The 18,519-nt window shown below is 39.6% G+C and overlaps 2 protein-coding genes and 1 long non-coding RNA gene across 4 annotated transcripts in view; 2 read left to right on the top strand and 1 right to left on the bottom strand.

The window, feature by feature from the left end:
• Window positions 1-372: 372 nt before the first annotated feature.
• On the bottom strand, window positions 373-8,902 carry LOC146462487 (protein KHNYN-like). 2 transcript variants are annotated; one of them, XR_014857117.1, is made up of 5 exons: window positions 8,788-8,902; window positions 5,905-6,203; window positions 4,451-5,415; window positions 1,401-2,936; window positions 373-1,293 (listed from the first exon to the last, which is right to left on the bottom strand). XR_014857117.1 is itself a non-coding variant. In XM_085085553.1 (4 exons), the coding sequence occupies exons 2-4, from the start codon at window positions 6,097-6,099 to the stop codon at window positions 2,246-2,248; spliced, it is 1,851 nt and encodes a 616-aa protein (XP_084941679.1). In that variant the 5' UTR covers window positions 6,100-6,203; window positions 8,788-8,902; the 3' UTR covers window positions 373-2,245. The 2 variants fall into 2 exon arrangements, 1 of the variants encoding a protein (XP_084941679.1); XM_085085553.1 differs by having other exon boundaries at window positions 373-2,936.
• LOC146462488 (uncharacterized) lies at window positions 6,210-8,214 on the top strand. Its single transcript, XR_014857118.1, has 2 exons — window positions 6,210-6,727; window positions 7,799-8,214. It is a non-coding gene; the product is annotated as an uncharacterized LOC146462488 (long non-coding RNA).
• Window positions 8,903-17,261: 8,359 nt separating the features above from the next.
• Window positions 17,262-18,519, top strand: part of LOC146462485 (uncharacterized) — a 20,391-nt gene continuing 19,133 nt past the window's right edge. Inside the window, exons 1-2 of the mRNA XM_085085592.1 lie at window positions 17,262-17,279; window positions 18,184-18,245. Of these exons, the coding sequence (XP_084941718.1) occupies window positions 18,200-18,245 (46 nt within the window). The 5' untranslated portion in view covers window positions 17,262-17,279; window positions 18,184-18,199. The remainder of the gene's footprint in view (window positions 17,280-18,183; window positions 18,246-18,519) is intronic.

Here is an 18,519-nt window from a genome sequence, read left to right as displayed (position 1 = left end):
TGAGTTGATTTCTTTCCTCTCGTTGTTCTAGAATTATTTTGTAGCAGGTTAAGGTCTTTAATATTTCACCATTTTTAAGAAAAGAGGTCAAAAACACCATGACACTTTCCTATTTTCTATTTTCCTCTTCATTTTCATTTTCTTTCCAATCGGAGAGAAAAGGTGACCCAATCCAACCAGTAATCGCCCAAGGTATCAACTCAAACAATAGGTTGCTGTATCCCAGGTGTATCAGAGAGATATAGCGAAGAGAGGTTGTAGAAGAAAAGTTTGAGAGGAAGTCCCTCAACGCTGTTGTAGAAAACAGCTACTATTTCTCAATTTTGCTCCCAAAAATTACTTTACGGAACTATATCAAGAAGTACAACAACATTTGTATGATTAACATTACAAGTATTTTTATTGCAGTCATAAAATGCTCTTATTAGTTTTCTGTCTTTTTTTTTTTTTTCAGAACAACAACTACATTTACCGGTTACATTTTGCTCATTTTTGCATGATTAAGAGAATGCACTATATTTATCTATCCGACTCATTGCAGCTAAAGCAATATCAAATTCATAAGAAATATCTGATCACTGTCAAAATAAATCAAAAAGTTATTCTATAAAAACACAAACTGACATTTTACTGTCAAAAAATTCAACGCTTTAAGACAATTTTGCATTTGCCAGAAGCAATGGTAATTTTTTTAAAGCCCTTGTGTGTCTAATCAAAGCAGCAACATATGCGGCTGCATAACCTTCTCCTTTATAGCTTTAAAAATTTATAAATAGCTATCTTTGACAACAAAGACAACACAATACCGACACCACTTTCTCCAAAGTAAACACAAAATTCTCCCTTCCCACTTTTTTTTCTTCACTTTTCGAAGTATTCACATTTTTTTGCCATAATTTTTTTATATCTTTTTCTAACCCAAAGACACATTTTAATATAATTCCACATAGGGAATTCACAAGTTATAACATTAACCACTTTAGCTCTCACAGAGAGTAACTTTCTTTATACCATGTGTGACAGAACTTTTTGCCATACTATTTTCACTGTGGTAAGAGGGTTTCTAAAGAAACTTTGGTGCCACGTGGATGGGGGAGTAGTAACAAACGCTTGGTTTTATCAACAGCGTTGAAGTATGGTACATGTAATTTGGTGACCATAAAGAGATTCAAACACCGACGTTTCATGCATCACCCCTTCATCAGCATGAATCCAGTGTAGCTGGCAAAGGACCAATGCTCAAAACGTTAGCTCTTGAATCTCTTTATGGTGGCTAAATTGCCTTACTATCAACTCTGTTGATGAACTCCAAGCATTAGTTTCACTCTGATTTTTGTCAGACGGTTGGTTACCAACAGGTAACCCTGCTTGATGTTTGAACAAATTCTCCTCACTACTACTAGAAGAAATATAAGGAACATGGTGAGGAGAATACGCGTGTTGATACAGCGGCTTCAAGGTTGAAGGGTGAAAACAATATGGCAAAAAGCACCTCAACTAGTATAGTACACTTTGGGGGGTTAACAATTCAAATTTTTCACAACATTATACCCAAAATTGGGATCTTAACTTCAATACCAACACCAGCTACACTGGCAAAGCACTGAATACCAGAAACTAATTATTTTTCCTGCTGTACATCGCATATGTCGGTTAAAGCTAAAATTGGATCACTACTGCAGCTCCAATTGGAGTAATTTGTCCTTATTGGAAAACGTTACTCAGCATCCAACAAGTGAAGTTAGCATCTGCGGTGACTTGAAAGCACACATATTACATACATGTACTTCATTCAAGCTCCAAGTGGAGTGTAATAGAAAAAACTGAGTCATTCCAGGAAGGAATCTATTCGAAGAAGTTCAATGAGATTTTGATCAATACAAACAGCAGATAAAAACAATGCATGTACTTTAACACTGCATGTATCAAGTTCACACTTGAATGCTGTACTTGAACATAGCCTGAACTGCATAATTATCAAAAAAAAAAAAAACAGATGCTCAATTCACTGGCTGAATGAAATGAATATATTAATTTTGCGTGAATGGTGAAAAGGTACATGTAAAGTCACATATAGATGTTAATAATGGTTATCATGGGTTTCCGTACCACAACACAACTGCATGTGTTGGAGTATTACTACATGTTATGCCCCTGAACGGGACGCAAGTCCACCAGAACACCACACCATTTACCCTTGGCGTTACCTTCACACATTGGCACAGGTACATGGCAAATACACATTTCAGTGTTTACCATGCGCGTTTCCCATAGTGTCACACAGTATATTAGCTAACACAGTCACTGTAGCACTCGGATTGTCACTGATTGCCCTTCTCATGGCACTTTCTGGCACAGATTCACCGAATATGCCAACTAGTTTTTCAAGTTTTAAATTCAATGCTTCCTGGTCTCTTTCTGGGTGATAGAACCTGCACTTAAGCCCGTAAGTGCACTTTTTCAAGTACGGACATATTCTGGGATGGGTTGCAGATCCCTTTCGAAGGAAGTCATTAAGGTTAGGCCCATGTTTGCCAAGAGGGTCATCAGGGACCATAAACATGTCCTGAACAAAAGAGTACATGAGTAGCCTCTGTTCGATTGTCTCTCGCCACTTTGCATTCTCTTTTGTCAAGTCTCTGAAGTTATCATTTGAAACAACAATGCCGTCCGTCTCAGCAGCAAGCTTGATGATGAAACGATCATCGTAACACACAATTCTTCTTCCATTGACTTTCCTTGATGGCGTATAAACTAGAATCCCCTCACGCTCCAGGTTGTGCAGCACTTCTTGATCTGTGATGGGCTTTTCTGGCCGCGATGCCTCCTTCCGCCAGGAAGGTACAAATACTGTGATTTCCTTGTGCCCTCTCTCTCTGAACCAATCCACACACAGCTGAATGCCTTTACAAGAGTAGACATCTTGACGTCCATGGCTACGGAAAAGGAAATACACTTCATAAGTACCAAAACCAAAAAAAGGCAACTCAAAAACTACTGGAACATTCAGTTAAAGCAATGATGAGAATTTTGCTCCATAATTATTCCAGGAATTATCCTGTTTGTTTCTGCAGTCTAAGTCCATTTTAAGAATTGTTTAGTTTGTTATTTAAGTCCATTAAGTTGATAAAAGCATGTCTGGTATGTAGAAGACTATCAGTCTTGGTATCCATAGCATGTGAAGCTGCACATTTTAGAGTTTCCTGTGTTGCTGTTTTGCTAAGTTAGATGTGGACACAAAGCAAAGAAGTGCCAAATATGGATGTTCACCTCTTAGCCTTTTCGACCACTGAAGGATGGAATTTCAATTAAACGAACAGAGCATAGAAAACCTGATTGGTTAAAACAAACTTCCGTATTGGAAAAAAAAATATACGATATTGATTGTTGAACGCTGATTGGATAAGGCAAATTTGGCTAAAATTCAACATCTGGTAAAAGACTTTAATTGTGTTCACTAAAAACAGAAAGACCCAACATTTTTTAACTTTATACAATTAAAATCTTACAACAAATCGCTAACTACCAAAATACACAAACAGCACCACAGGAAAAAACTACCCAGTAGCTTTCATTTGAATGGTCACACTTCATGATTTCTCAATGTTGATTTCTCAATTATTCACTCACAGGAATGAAAAGTTCTGTCCTTTGGTTAGAAACCACAAGGAAAAGAGACTATGCTATATTAATATCTCAGTAATTTTACACTCAGGGAAACTAAATCCCAAAACCGAATACTATAAACAAAGATAAAGGATGTTGGAGAGATGAGAACAAAAAGGAATTTATAAGCCACAGGAATCTTGACCTTGTATAAGCACTGATTCTACTGCACATGCCCGGGGTATTCAAAACAACTTCCTGTTATCAGATCGCATATGGATATTGTTACTCAAGAAAACAAATTCTCCAATTTCAGGATGAGTAGAGCAATACTTTTTTTTTTTTTCGAATTTTTCCTTCTGCAAAATAAAGTATGTTCAATTCTGTACAGAATGGTACATTCATTGCTCTTTTTGCCCTGCATTGGAAAGACAGATTCACTAAAGGTTGCTTAATAAAACAGGGACAATGAATATGCTAACCTAGCCACACCTTCACACGGCTTGGCAAACATTAATGTTTACTAACAGATTTTTCATTCTTTTTTTGAGAGAAAATTGAACAAATCAACTGGCTTGAGCCTAAAAATGTAGTATGATTCTACATTTTTCAGTCTGTGGTTGATATCACAAAGTGTGGGTATGCAGATATGAAATATTGAACAATACTTCCTTGTGGTTTACAATGTACCATTCATTATCAAAGCTATTGAGCAGGTTGCTCTCCTGATATTCTGCTTTCAAGTTTTCCCAAGTTCAACTTCACAAACCTTGCCAAATTAAGACTTTGCAGGTGTTAACAATAATAATTATTATCACATAACAGTTACAAGAAGTCAACCCACCTCATTGCCACATTGCTTCCATCAATAACGACCGGTCTCAAGTTTGAAGATGTACTCCCTGCGGCTTTTTTGGCCCCCACAATCTGCTGATACATTAACTGCTCCTGTTCATCAAGTCTTTCGCTTGCACTCAAGCCACTGCTACCAGCAACATCTCTATGGACATCATAAGATGCTGCTACATGGTTGCCATAAGGTGGCGCATGCACCTGCATAAGCGGCTGAACAGGAGGTGCACCTCTTGCAATTATATCAGCAGGGCGTTGAGGCTCATAGCCTCTTTTTGTGCCGCGTGGCACTCCCCTTTCCATGAGATCCCCAGGAACATCATAGCTTGGTCTGGGCATCACAGCTGCACCTTTGGGGATGGCATCTCTCATAGCATAGTGCTGGGCTGGACCAGGGGAAGGGTCTCGATCCCAATGGGATCGAACCATCTGGTCTGATGGGTTGTCGTACCTAAGCATAGCTGGTGGAATGCTTGGGGCGCCTCTTGCAACGACTTCTCTTGGTCTAGAATAGGATGCAATTGGCCCAGCTGATGGTTTAGGCTGGGATGGAGCAGCTGATATCTGATAGGGCAGGGAAGCTGTTGTTTTAAGAAGTTCATTGAGCAATGTGTTCTGTGTAACATTTGTACCCAACTTTTGAACAGCCTGGTCAATGACTTGATTGGAGTAGCCAAGTTTTAATGCAAATTCCCTCAGCTGTGGCTCAATAACAGTGGATTGGGTTGGTTTAACAGCGGATTGGGTTGTTCTGAGTTTCTCTTCAATGACTGACTGCGCCAAAATTACCGCCTCGGCGCTACCTTGCAGGGAACATGAGCTCCTAGAAGGAAACTTGACGACAGCACCAGTGGACTTTTCAAGCTTATCCCGTGACTCGTAAAGAACACCATAATACTGTTCACCAAAAGGGACGGAGATAACCAATTCAGGATTACAAAGTGACTTGATATACTCCTGAAAATACAAACGAAAAAACGTGCGTGAGGAAACTATGTTATTTGAGCTGTAAACCACGAGCAGCAAGGCATTTGTTGTCAAATGCGTGCTGAATCGCATCACACGCTGGCTTTGAACACTCTAATTTAACACCAGAGTTTCTTTTCACAGTAAAGTCATTAAACATTTGAATTTTCATTGTTGAGCAATACATCGTTTACTTGCTTACTTCCTTCGAAAATATCAAGTTAGCGAGTCGAGTACTGCACAAACGACGGCCATAGATTACCACGACAGAAATTGCAATTTTAGCATATTGAATCGGAGTAACTTTAACTTAAACTGTTTGTGAGAGTTTTATAACGAGAAAGGACTAAAGTGTTGCTGCACAAGCCAGTATCGCACTTCAATCTCAACACGGAAGTTTTTTCCTGACCCGAGGCTCTTTGAAATTTCGAAAAGGGAAAATACAGCCATGATGTCGCCTTGAAGGTAAAATTTACAAACCTTCGCTTTGGCTAAATTGTCCTTCTCCCCTTTCAAAGCCAGCCACTGTATTCCACTTTTAACAGCACTTTCTTCTGGGGAACTGAAGTGGACAAGCACGTTAAATAACAAGCGTATTTTCTCAAACGCGTTTGCAACGAGCGTCCGCTTGCCATGCTCAACTGTTAACTCTTCGAGAATTTCATTGTCCGCCATTTTGTCTTCAGGCAAACTTGTCCGTGAATACTCGAAAGTGTAGAATGAAGATTACACTGGGTTCTCCTCGTACTAAAAGACAGCCATATACCACGAACTGAACTCTGCAAAGGAAGTCAAGGGCGGAATTTCTGTCAATACTTATAATTACTAAAACATCCTTTCTTTCGTCTGGTCGAGGATTGGACGGTTCACTGACGTCATAGCTATTGCGATTCTTAAGACTTCCCTTAGGGAGGGGTAAAATCACGATTTGCTAATCCTGAAGTTCTTTTTTTGTGAGACAGTAAGAATCTTTTAAAACCCATCAGTAATTAAAATACTTAATAGTTAAGTAATTGAAGATTCTTCAGGTCAGAACGTTCCTGAAAACGTTCCAAATTCAGTTTTACTATTTGTTACACAGCCTCTCCTCCCTAGCAAGAAGGAACCAATTGTCACAAAAGACGCAATGAAGACATCATCAGAGATAAATAGATTCGCGCGGACTTCCTAGAAACTACCAGCTTCCCAACAAAATAAACCGTCGACAAATTTTGCGCATAGGTTGGATCTTTTGGTTTCACTGCCTTTTAGATCACGAACATTTATTGAAAATATGACATAACATGATAAAACTTCCGCGAAAGTGAGTACACAAATTTGTTTGATTTACATTTTGCTTTCCTTTGTCTTCGTCACGTATTCAAAGTAAATTATTCAAAGGTATTCTTGATGATTTTAACTCTTAAGTCCTCTTCCTTGAGATTATTATCGTGATCGTGTCCAAATTGTGTGCGAACAGTCAAAAACAAAAACAGGAAGACTGCGGTAAAATGTTCGCGGGTCACACGCGTGTGTTCGCGACACTTTCTCGAACCTTCGGACTTTCGCAATAGCCACATGCAGTGCTAGTGAGCCTTCTCAACTTGCGCTGAGATGAGGTCGGACTTTGTGACCCGAGACATGCCTGTTTATTCTATTTAACAGCAAACAATGGAATTTTACAGTTTCCTAGATCTGTTTAATACACCGAGGAAGCGAAAAACAGGAAGACCCATATCAAAGTGTATTTTGAACCGTTTCCCGATAAATTTTCACTTCCACGCCAAGGCAGGAACATCAGGCTATAGAAAGTGCGGCTCTAAGAATTGCTAGTCTGTTATGGACTTCCGGTTCTAAAACGAAACAAACAAACATCCTTCAGTTGCTAAGCGGACGAACTTAGCTCTCAGTTCGAATCCGATTCAATACATTTCATTTTTGCATATGACAATGCTTTCCCCCCCAAAAAACGACCAGTTTAATAAATTTCATTTTTGCAAGAGACAGTGCTAATCTAAACCTCGGTCCAATAATTCTCGTTGATGATGGTAAATGCACCATCATATAGCGCACAGATAATGCTGCTCCACATTTCCCATTTCAATCATCACAATTTGGGATTTCATTCCGAGCCAAGTCTCAAAAATTTGAAGCGACTTTGGGAAGTTCCAAAAATGCTATTCAGGAGCTCTTTTTACTTTTTCTGTTTTGTCATGTCCGTTAGTTTCGTTTCGTTTAGTTTTGAGTTTTTCGGAACAGTCGCAGTTTCAAGGGATTTCATTCAGACAATCAACATTCAAAAGTAAGAACTACCTTGCAAAGCACAGAAAGACAGAAACGAGTACAATATGTCGTGAAACTTTACGTTTAGTGGGGACTATATTGTCTTTAACAGGGATCTGCAGAAGCTCTCTTTCACACATTTCACCTCCTACATGCCAGACAAGTAAAAAGACTTGAGTCTGCAAGGTAAGTTCTATTCTACGAAAGGTTTCTTAGCCGTGAGTCATTCCCAATAAAGGTATGTTTACTCATGACCTGATCGAGCAATAGTCTACCTGTGACGAAGCACTATGGGGGCGAAAGAGGATCTCAAAACGGATGGGCCGTCATTTAGGTCTAGTCTTTTTTTTTCCTGCCAGAAGAATCATTTTCTTTCTCTCACAAAATGCAGTGATAATGGGCTGACATATTAAAGATTTTTCTGCCAGCTATAAATCATTTTCCCGACAATGACTGCCAACAAAGCTGAGACGAAAATGTAGTCTATGACTGAAATGTCAGAGGAAATGATTAAAACATTTTTAACCAGCTGACGTTTGTTGTTCAAACCATTCCTCTTTTCCAAACTTTGCGACAAGTCTTCGGGTGTAAATGCATCCAAATGAACTAAAGCTACTGAGCAGTACTTTCTAATTGTATTAGATCTTGTAATTCTGCTTGACTGCCTGACTTTGAACCCGCTGCATTAACAAATGATACTCTGTCAATATTCATTGATTTTTGATTTGCAATGATATGAGTGACGAAGCGGATAAGATCGGTTAACTCTTCCGTTGATGTAACTCGATAACAAATTAAAACGCCACCAGTGCAGCACATACACGCGCAATGATCTAGCGCCGGCTGGCATACTGAAAACTTAAGACTTTTTAATATACTTTGTTTTATGAACAACTTAATAAATCTTAAAGATGGACGGTTGACGATATACATCATCTGTCTTCTGACGCTGCCATGCCTTAACGAGCCAATATTAATCACACGGAAACTCAGCGAACAGTTCAAAGATTTCGCATAAAGATCAGTTTAGACTTGTTTCGCCTCTACTTCGAGGCAACTCGCCAGTAAACCTAGCCAAGAAATGAAGATAAATGTACTTACTTTATGTTCCAACTTCTTCAGCAACGTTCACTCGTCTCTTCGCTTTACTGAACCGAAGTAAACAGGAAGCCTTCAAACAAACGCCTATGTATGCGCATACTCGCCGGTGATTGGACGGTGCCTTAACTGACAGCACTGCACCGCAAGCTGGGGTCATTGTGTGACGCAATACACATTTGAGATCGTCACGTTCGATTGACTGTAGCTTTGTAAGGCTGTAAGTGGTTCTTACGCAACGTGGGCACGTTAACTGAGAATGGAGAAATCGTTCGTGACCGCGGAAGTGATCTGGAAAAGAAATGATTGGACAAGAAATAGACAACGCGAGGATGTGGGACGTCGAGTCTCAGGGGGAACGGAACCTATTCCTTTCAAACCACACACGGGGTAACCCCGAAGAGCCTTAAAATAAGTTTGTCACGAAATATTGTGCAATGTTCCATTACAGGACAGAGAGAAGAAGCTAAATTTCACTTATTCCGAGAAATTCAGTTACGTCCCAGCAAGGGCGGCTGTAATTCCTATATTTCCCGGTATATTAAGGTCTAAATATGGTGCAACACACCAATACAGGGAAAATTGTAGAGGGCAGAATCAGCAGAGCTGAATTTCGTTCATTTGGTCTCAGCAAGGGCGACTAAGATTCCTTGAAAATGTGTTTAAGCGTGTGATTGTACAATGCCCGATTACAGGAGACTACCTTGCGAGCAGATTCTGAGCAGAATAATCAAAATTTCTCTTTTGTCCGAAAAACGCGTCATACGTCAGACAGCAAGGGAGTATGATGTATGTACTCTATAAATAGTTCAGAAAAACACCGAGAAAAGTAAAAACGGCCGGGTGACTTTTTCAAAAAAAAAAAAGTTCACCCGAAATCAAATGACGCTCGGGAATTTAAAAAGCAATTATTCGGTCAACAGTACAGTCTTGTGCGTCGGGAATGTTTAACCCAATATTTAATTGTTTTCCCGCGCTACGGAAGGAAAAGGTTATAAAGCTTGCCCTCGGAACCTTGCGCTAAAACTAAGAGTGCGTGCAACTTAGTAAGTACTCGAATCACATTTTTTATTTTTTTTTATTTCAGATTTTCAAATTAACCATTACGGATAAAGGAAAAACTGACGGAAATCTCAATCTCGCTCCACGTTAACCTTTTACAAATTCTACAGCTCGTAGGAGCTAAGTCGCGTCGGCACACTTGAAGCGCAAGAGTCCACACGAACTCTTAGTTAATCAGAAGGCCAAACTATGAAGCCTGCAAATGAACCTGCACGCCTGACTCCGGCTGAGCTACCGTCCAAGTAAAAATCCGGGATGTAACACGTCTGACTGAAATGCCCTCTAATCACTTCGGCCTAATATATGTGCGCTCTTTTCTTTTTATAAGAATATTGTTTTTCCGGCCCTGGCTGAATATTCTATTTTTCTGCCGATGTTAGGCTGAAAATATTCTTGTGAATATTCTTAAATTATAGCCACCGAACTGTCATTACGGCATCAAACATTTGGCTAGAGCAGGTTTTTATCGTTTTATTGGCTAGTTTTGCCGTTTAGGGAAAGGAAGAATTTTATACGGTCTCAAGTTAAAAAACATAATTGTATTCTTTTCAAAACGGCTCAGACTCGCGCGATCAGGTTTTATTGAAACTACTGAGCCCGTACTTTCCTGTTGTGCTGTTTATTGTGCTGTTCAAGGTGGATGAAGCCAACCTTTGATTCTGTGGATAACCTAAGTGAGGCCATTCAAATGAAAGCCATTGAACAGTACTTTTCTGTGGTAGTCTTCTATGCTTGCTGTTTTTATTGATGAAATCGTCAAGTGTGACTATTCAAATGAAAGCTACTGAAGGATAGTTTCCTATAGTACTGTCTATTACGCTGTACAAGGCTGTTCTTAATTGAATCCTCAAGTGTGGCCATTCAAATGAAAGCTACTGAGCAGAACTTTCCTGTGGTGCTTTTTATTATGCTGTACAAGATGTTTCTAACTTTTGAGTCTGTGGATGAAATCCTCAAGTGTGGCCATTCAAATGAAAGCAACTGAGCAGAACTTTCTTGTGGTGCTGTTTATTATGTTGTACAAGATGTTTCTAACTTTTGAGTCTGTGGATGAAATCCTAAAGTGTGGCCATTCAAATGAAAGCTACTGAGCATAACTTTCTTGTGGTGCTGTTTATTATGCTGTACAAGATGTTTCTAACTTTTGAGTCTGTGGATGAAATCCTCAAGTGTGGCTATTCAAATGAAAGCAACTCAGCAGAACTTTCTTGTGGTGCTGTTTATTATCCTGTACAAGATGTTTCTAACTTTTGAGTCTGTGGATGAAATCCTAAAGTGTGACCATTCAAATACAATATTATAATACAATACAATATTTATTTTGCCATATACAACAATTACAGATGGAAAAAAATGATGAAAATTGACGAAAGAAAATAAATGGCGAGAAAACCTGAAAGAAACCACGAGGCTTATAAGTCAGGCTTCCTCACTTTTAAAAAAATACCTATCTTATATTAGAATTACAATATGGACTTATGATAATTAACTTTGACCGCGCACACGTACACACACACACGCACACACATATTAAGTAAGTTAGTTAAGAAATACAGCCTTACAGAAGTTAATACCTAGAGAGAAGAAAATCTTTAAGCTTTCTTTTAAAAGAAGCGGAGGAGGGAGAACTAGTTATGTCAGAATTTAGCGAATTATAAAAGTTTGGACCTTGAAAGTAAATTGAAAACTTCCTGGTGTTCGTTCTGCACAGTGGCAAGCGGAAGGACTGAGCATTCCTAGTATTATAATTATGGATTTGACTATTCAGTAAAAAAACGTTATTGAATTTGGAAGGGAGTGTAGAGTTCTTGAATGAAAACATAAAAGTACCTAATTGAAACGAATGGATATCATGAAATTTTAAGAGTTTAAGTTCCTTAAAAATAGGGCCAGTATGGGCAATTTATGTAGAATTGCTTGACTATTCTTAACGCACGTTTCTGTAAGGTTACAATTCTTTGAAGGTTTGACTTATAGGTACCAGCCCAAGCTAAAATGCAATAATATAAATATGGAAGGATCATAGAATTGTATAAAGTACGAAGGGAGTGAGTAGAGAGAAAGAATGAAAGCTACTGAGCAGAACTTTCCTGTGGTCTTGTTTATTATGCTGTACAAGGTGGTTATAACTTTTGAGTCTCTTGATAAAATCCTAAAGTGTGACCATTCAAGTGAAAGCTACTGAGAAGAACTTTCCTGTGGTGCTGTTTATTATGCTGTACAAGGTGATCCTAACTTTAGAGTCTGTGGATGAAATCCTCAAGGGTGGTTCTAACTGTAGTTTAACGATAACATCATCAAGTATGACCATTCAAATGAAAGCTATTTGAGCAGTGCTTTCCTGTAGTATTGTTTTAAATGCTGGCCGGGAAATGTGGTTTAAAATGTAAGCCTGATATCTGCCATGCTGTACGATGACGTTCTGACTTTTCAGGGACTTTGTAGCTCAAATCCTGAAACGTCATCCTCCAAATGAAAAAGCTATTAAATGACACGTTTCTTTTGAACCTTAATCCAGTTTCTTTTCTCAGAGTCTAGAAGGTCATGATGATGACGAACTTGTGACAGGAAGCTACAGGAAGCGGAGGAGGTGATGGGCAGAGTGGGAAGAATGTCGTCAGAGTAGTAACTGAACTGAACAGCGTAACATAATCAAATTTCTCCTGTTATGTGGAGGTAATTTTATGTCAAGCTGCTGACTCATATATTGCAAACAGCCCTTATTTTCATTTAAGAAGACAGTGACACGGATGATGCGATAATTGCCGGAGAGTCAGCGAAGCTATCTTAGTCAGTAATTCACGGCTTCGCCGCACCTTTGATCACCAGAGAATCGCTCGATTCTTTCACCAGTTTGCATTGCGCGCGCCATTATCTTGAAAGACCATCAGAGAAATGGGAACCAATTCATTCTCTCATTGTGCAAAACCACGATCAACTTCCTTCCCTGGGAAGTAATAATGAATAAACTTCCTTTTCGTCGCCACGGCCGGTTACGCAAGAGCGAGTTGCACTCTAAATCTAGCAACCGAGCGGGAACAGACGAAAAGTTTTTAATTAGTGAGCTCATTGCCTTGTGCAAAGCAGAAGAGAGAGGTAGTGCTGTCAGAGAAATTTAAAAACCGCAGGAGACAATTGAGAAAAGCACTGCTGCTAAAAAATCCCAGCAAAGAAATCCGAGTTTCTGCCCTGAAGGTCTGAAACAGAGCTTGCACCTCAGCTCTGCATCGATTCCATAGTCCGACTGAGAGCAGTAACACAAAAGAAACTAAAATCTCTCTTTCCTTCATTTTATCCTCCATTCCCGGTTCCTTCTAGACGCTCCCCCTCTCGCCCGCCCTCTCTCTCTTTCCCTCGCTCCCTCTTTCTCCACCTATAGCTATTTTGGTATGTGCGGCGCCAAAGGGGCTTGGCGGGTTTGGGCTATTTTGGTCTGAAATAGAGAATAGATTTGAACTATTTTGGTCCGAAAGATTTGGACTTTACAGAAATACGTATGGATTCTAGAAACCAGGTCTGAAAATAGGTATGAATTTTAGAGACCAGCCAAAGGGAAGCGTAAAATTACAAATTTTGGTCTGAAATAGAGCCAGGGTTTGGAGCACCCCGATCAAAATTCCGAGAAATACCAGTCCACGGACTCTCGGCCCACCAACATGCGGACGAAAAAGATCATGATGCGCGCTTGAAAAATCTTCGTTTTCAACTAGAAACGGTGGAAGATGCATGTGCTTGAATCGGAGCCCTTAGCTGGAGTTTCCTCTACTGTGCAATTACCATTTCCGTGAAAAAAAAAATCCCTAAACTTCAGTTGGAAAATCGAATGGTATTCATTTGTTGCTCAGTTTGGAATGTTTCTGCAAGTATTATGAGCGCCTGGTCAAAGTGATATACTTTTACTGTTCTTTTTGGGCTTTTCAATTTATCCTAGTACGTCAATTGTACTTATCCACCTCTGATAATAATTAATATTTTAAGCCGATAATTCACAGCCGGACGGTTTGTGCGGCAAGCCCCCCAGCTTTGAACACGCGCTTGAACGCGCATTAACCACGACTTAGTGGAGGTGATCCACGAAGCCTCGAGGCCGTTATTACCGACGCTGACGTAAACATCGTTGACAAACTTATTTATAGTACAAGGTCAATCACTGAGGCGAGAAAAGAACCACCCATGGAAAAAGACAATGAAGATATAGGGGCGTATTTACTGACCACACGCACCCCGGCTTACGTAATGTCTAGATCATCGGTCTTGATCTTGATAAATGATGGCCGCTGCTTAGCAACAACGTGTTTTATTTATTTTAAGTACAACTTTCCTTACGCAACAGATGTCTCGACCTATATCTACCCTATGGAACAATGACTGACATTTTAATATTTTGCTTTTGTCTGCAGTCAATTTGCCATAAAAGCCACGCTCAAGGTAAAATATTCTTTTGAGTTTTGAAATCGAGAACGAGGATGTAGGGCAAAATTGAATGCAAACAACCAAAAGAATATTAGAATTCAACGATTTTTCGCATTGGGTCTATAGGTGGTTTTCACCTCACACATCGTCACGCAAGTGAAAAAATAAAATCCTCAAACATTCAATAGATAAAGTCAAGAAATTGATATGTTGTAGAAGAGTGATACATAAACAACGTGTGAAAGCCACAGGGCTGTGCGATATCTCCTAATCGAGTTATTCGAGAAAATGTACCACGGAAAATTACAGAGTTTAGTGTGGGACGCCATGTTGGTGCCCCGTCTGATGGGCACCAACATGGCGGCCGGAAACCAGCAAAAACATCTGGAGTTTACCTTGGCTATTTCAAAGCCTTTCTTCTCTCTGCTGAACTTTCACACATTGACATTAATGCTTCTATTACATGTTAGCTGATCAGACCTAAAAAAAAACACGAGGCGAATCGATGTTTTCATGTTTAGAGCAGCAAACCTTCTGTCCCGCACTGCGCAAGAATCTAAAATTCAAACTGCTCTACTTTCAAAACAAAGAATGCTATCCTGCTGAAAACAAGCAAGCCGATGGAAATTTAGATTTTCTTACATGTGATGAAGATAAAAACCCAAAATTGTGTTTAGTTATGAATTTCAGTTTTTTATGACGTCATGTGAAAACCAAGAATATATAGAGACCGCTTAACCAGGCAGGGATAGCTGCATGTCTTTAACTTACTCTAAGTTGATCATTGTGCTTCCAGTATAAAATTCAGCTTCATTGCGTAGTTATTGTCATGCTGTGAAATGACGTGCTGACTCCTTACTTGCCCAATTTTGGTAACCACTCACTAAGATTACAAACCGAAATGTACGCCACATTGTCTTATTGCCATTTCTGAAAAAGGTAGAACTACCCGGACCAAAGAGGAGAACTTCTGTTATGATGTACACCCCTTGTGAATAGGATCGGTTTGCCATTTAATTCTAAACGCAAAGTCCCAGACAGCAACAGCTTAGATAAATCCAACTTGGGCCAACAGGTGGGCGAGGTAACACAACTTTAGCAGCAAAAACTGAACTTTCGTAAGGTTAATGATAAATTGTGGAGGCGACTCGAAGACTCGGCCATTTACGAATATCGCACGAGTAACGCGCGATCACGCGCGATCACGCACGTAATCAACTGGAAGCGCGTCCATGCTCAAAACAAACATCCGTGGAGAGGAAGGCGGGGGGGTGACGGGTCAGTACCGTTTGCATTCATACCTCTGGTCAAATCTAAAACCGACACATGTAGATGTCGTCACGTTTTTGAATTTGTAGTATACTAAACGAGCGAAAATTCCTGTAATGGTGTTTAATTTTTCGTTGAGAATATGGCTGATTCACTGCGAACGAATATTCCTTATCACAAATTAACAACATGAAAAATCATGAATGAGTGCTACAGGTATGCCACGAGTCATTAACTGTGAATGTCTCGTTCTGTAGGCCTTCGGAAAATCTGCCTACTATTGGATAAAAGAAACAACGGATGCTCAATGATTAGGAAGTTTTAACTTTTCGTTTTATTGTAAAACAGTCACGCGTGCAAGTAACGTTTCAGATTCCTGTTTTAGTTTGTGGTTAGTTAAAAAATGAGAATTTGCACGTTCCGCGTGTTCAAAGAATGGTAATCTACGGTACTACACAAGTAAATCCGTGTTGATATTGTATCTTAAATTGACAGGGATTAATTTCTTTATTTACAAGAGTTCCGGGTTGGGAAAGCGCCGGAACACACGGTACTATTCTGCCCTGACTTACTGCACTTTTCCGTTTGACAGTGTCAGAACTGGCCAGCCCGACTGGTTGCTCCGTGAATGGAGTGTACTAATTTGAAGGACTGATTCTTGGAATTCTTCAAAATGGTAAATTCTGAGAGCAGCGTGTGCCATTTTGAAGGAATTCAGAAAAATGGCATGTAGAGCGGTTTCCAGTTCAGTCAAATTTCTGCAAGGCTGATCGGACTGCGTAGAAAACTTAACACGACAGCGACATGATAGAGACCAAACCGAGAATCAACAGAATGCGGCAACCGTAAACAGCTGTTTTGAGCTGGTTGGCTCTCGTCAGCACGGTGTAGCACAGCAAAAAGTAGAACAACCAACGCGAGTCGAGTGGTCTACCAAATACACGTGGTAGTGATTTCGGATGGGCCCAAATTCAGACATCCGTCCACGTCATAGCGCGTGACTACGAACAACGAGCAAAACAACTGAAATATCATGTCGCTGTCGCAATTAGTTAAATGAGAAAAGCAAAACTTTCCTTCACAGGTACATGGCCAAACCATGTTAAAAAAGAAGTACAGCATATCGGATCTAAAAAGATCTACGGTCCAAAACATAAAAGCAAACAAGCAAGGAACCGTACAACGAAAATGCTGCATTGTTTCCAATTGAGTGTCGTAAAACCAAACGCAGAAGATGTAAACAACACAAGCAGCCAATCAGAACTCGAAGCAAATACATGTAACTGGCGCCAAGCGCGGGAAAACGCGTGCGGCGAAAACATGATTGGTTTTGGTTTGGATTCCCATTGATTGGGAAAGTGGCGCGAGTTTTGTCAACCAATCACAGAGCGTAGTAATGCAAAACCAAAGCAAACGCGAACACTCAATTGAAAACCGTTCCAAACTGTCTTTCATATTGGAGCATTCCAGTTTGTGAAATGATCGATCTGATTGGCCAATTCCGACAAATAGAACGCGCCCTTAGCTTCAGGGCTGTCTCTCCAAACGTTTCTATTCGATTCAACTTCCAAAAGAAAAGCAAAAAATAGGAGAGGGGAGAGAGAGAACAGCCACGCCTTCCTTTAGATCCCAAGCTCTCGCGGTTGTATTTGAAAATCGATCGCGTGGCGATGACGTCAACAATCCGGCACTAATTTTTCCAGCGCACAGATCCTTTTCAGCTAGCGCTAAACTTGGAGTGAAGAAATTGAGTGAGTATTTGCGTATTTTGTCTTTTTGAGCAAACTTTTCTTAGTATAGCTGTGTATTTAATGCAATTCGCTTCTGTTTTCATTCTGTTTCGTTAATTAAAACAGCGTAAACTTGTGAAAATTTAGCTGAATTTCCAAGTCGAGCGAAGTCTGAGCTGGCGTGAGTAACAGAGAGAGTGTTTTTAAAAAGCTGAAACAGAACTTCACAAATTAGCTTTTTCTTGCAATTTCAAGCAAGATGCGGTCCCAAATGCACACACTGAATGCATAAAATGATAGTGTGATAATTTTTTTTGCTGGAAAATTACGTTTGTAAACTTTAATTTGTCAAAACAGCATAAGGTTACAGGGAAATTTGTAGGTTTGTAAAACTTAATTTTTCTGTCAATTCAGAACGGAAACTGACGTTGAGAAAAGATGATTTCTCGAGGAATCCATTTTACAGATTTTAGTAGCCACGGGTCCATTTCTCAAAACACGCAAAGAGTTTTCTCGGTTCCGGCCCGAGAGGGGCGAAAGGTATTTTTTCGAATCCGTTTTCTATCCGCGGTTTTTTCCGATAGGCTTTGGTGCAATGGTAGCCCATCTGGGTAACAGTGAAGGTGTTTCAAAATTATTAAAAACGCAAATAGTTTTCTGGGTCCGAAACGTTTCGGGGATTTTTGAGAGACGCATGTCAGCAGACATATTATATTTTCAGTGTCAAACCAGTCGATATTTTCTTGTTGTTGCATCTTTCACTCAATTCTGCGAAAACCGGTAGAAGAGAAGCAACCGAAAATTTGGTGCTGTTGCATTATATTTTTAAAAGTACTCCAAAGTTATTCTTAACATGTATAATCGGTTTTACACCTGTGCCATTTTATCATTTTTGCAACTGAAAACTTATCCTCTTTCGTTTAAGGTATTATTTCTCATACATGGTGCCCTGGTTTTCCAAGGACCATGTTCAACCTCATGAAGTTGGTAAGTTATGAACTTACTTTCACAAGTTACCAATTTATATTTTCAAGTTTTTATTAATTTATTCATTTATTATTATCATTTGATGCACTAGTGCATGTAAGGGAAACGTAATGGCATTAGTCTGTGTTCTGAGCATGTTGTTTCCTAAATTCGTAAACAGTAACCAAACCTCCACAAAGCTCATATCGACCAAAGTCACAAAATTTCCAGTCCCAAATCCCGAAAGAAGACTCACACAAGTTTTCCTTAGTTTAAAACAGGCGCCAGCTTAGGG

Source organism: Pavona decussata, unplaced genomic scaffold (assembly GCF_977016875.1).
Source record: "Pavona decussata unplaced genomic scaffold, jaPavDecu1.1 SCAFFOLD_187, whole genome shotgun sequence".
Lineage (NCBI taxonomy): Eukaryota > Metazoa > Cnidaria > Anthozoa > Scleractinia > Agariciidae > Pavona > Pavona decussata.
Note: the sequence above shows the minus strand (reverse complement) of the source record. Positions and strands in the feature narration are given on the sequence as shown.

Coding starts and splice junctions, on each gene's coding strand:
- LOC146462487 (XM_085085553.1), bottom strand. CDS start 6,099: ATGGCGGACAATGAAATTCTCGAAGAGTTAACAGTTGAGCATGGCAAG. Junction 5,416..5,904: donor ACAATTTAGCCAAAGCGAAG/GTTTGTAAATTT, acceptor TTGTATTTTCAG/GAGTATATCAAGTCACTTTG. Junction 2,937..4,450: donor GGAAGCAATGTGGCAATGAG/GTGGGTTGACTT, acceptor CCTTTTCCGTAG/CCATGGACGTCAAGATGTCT.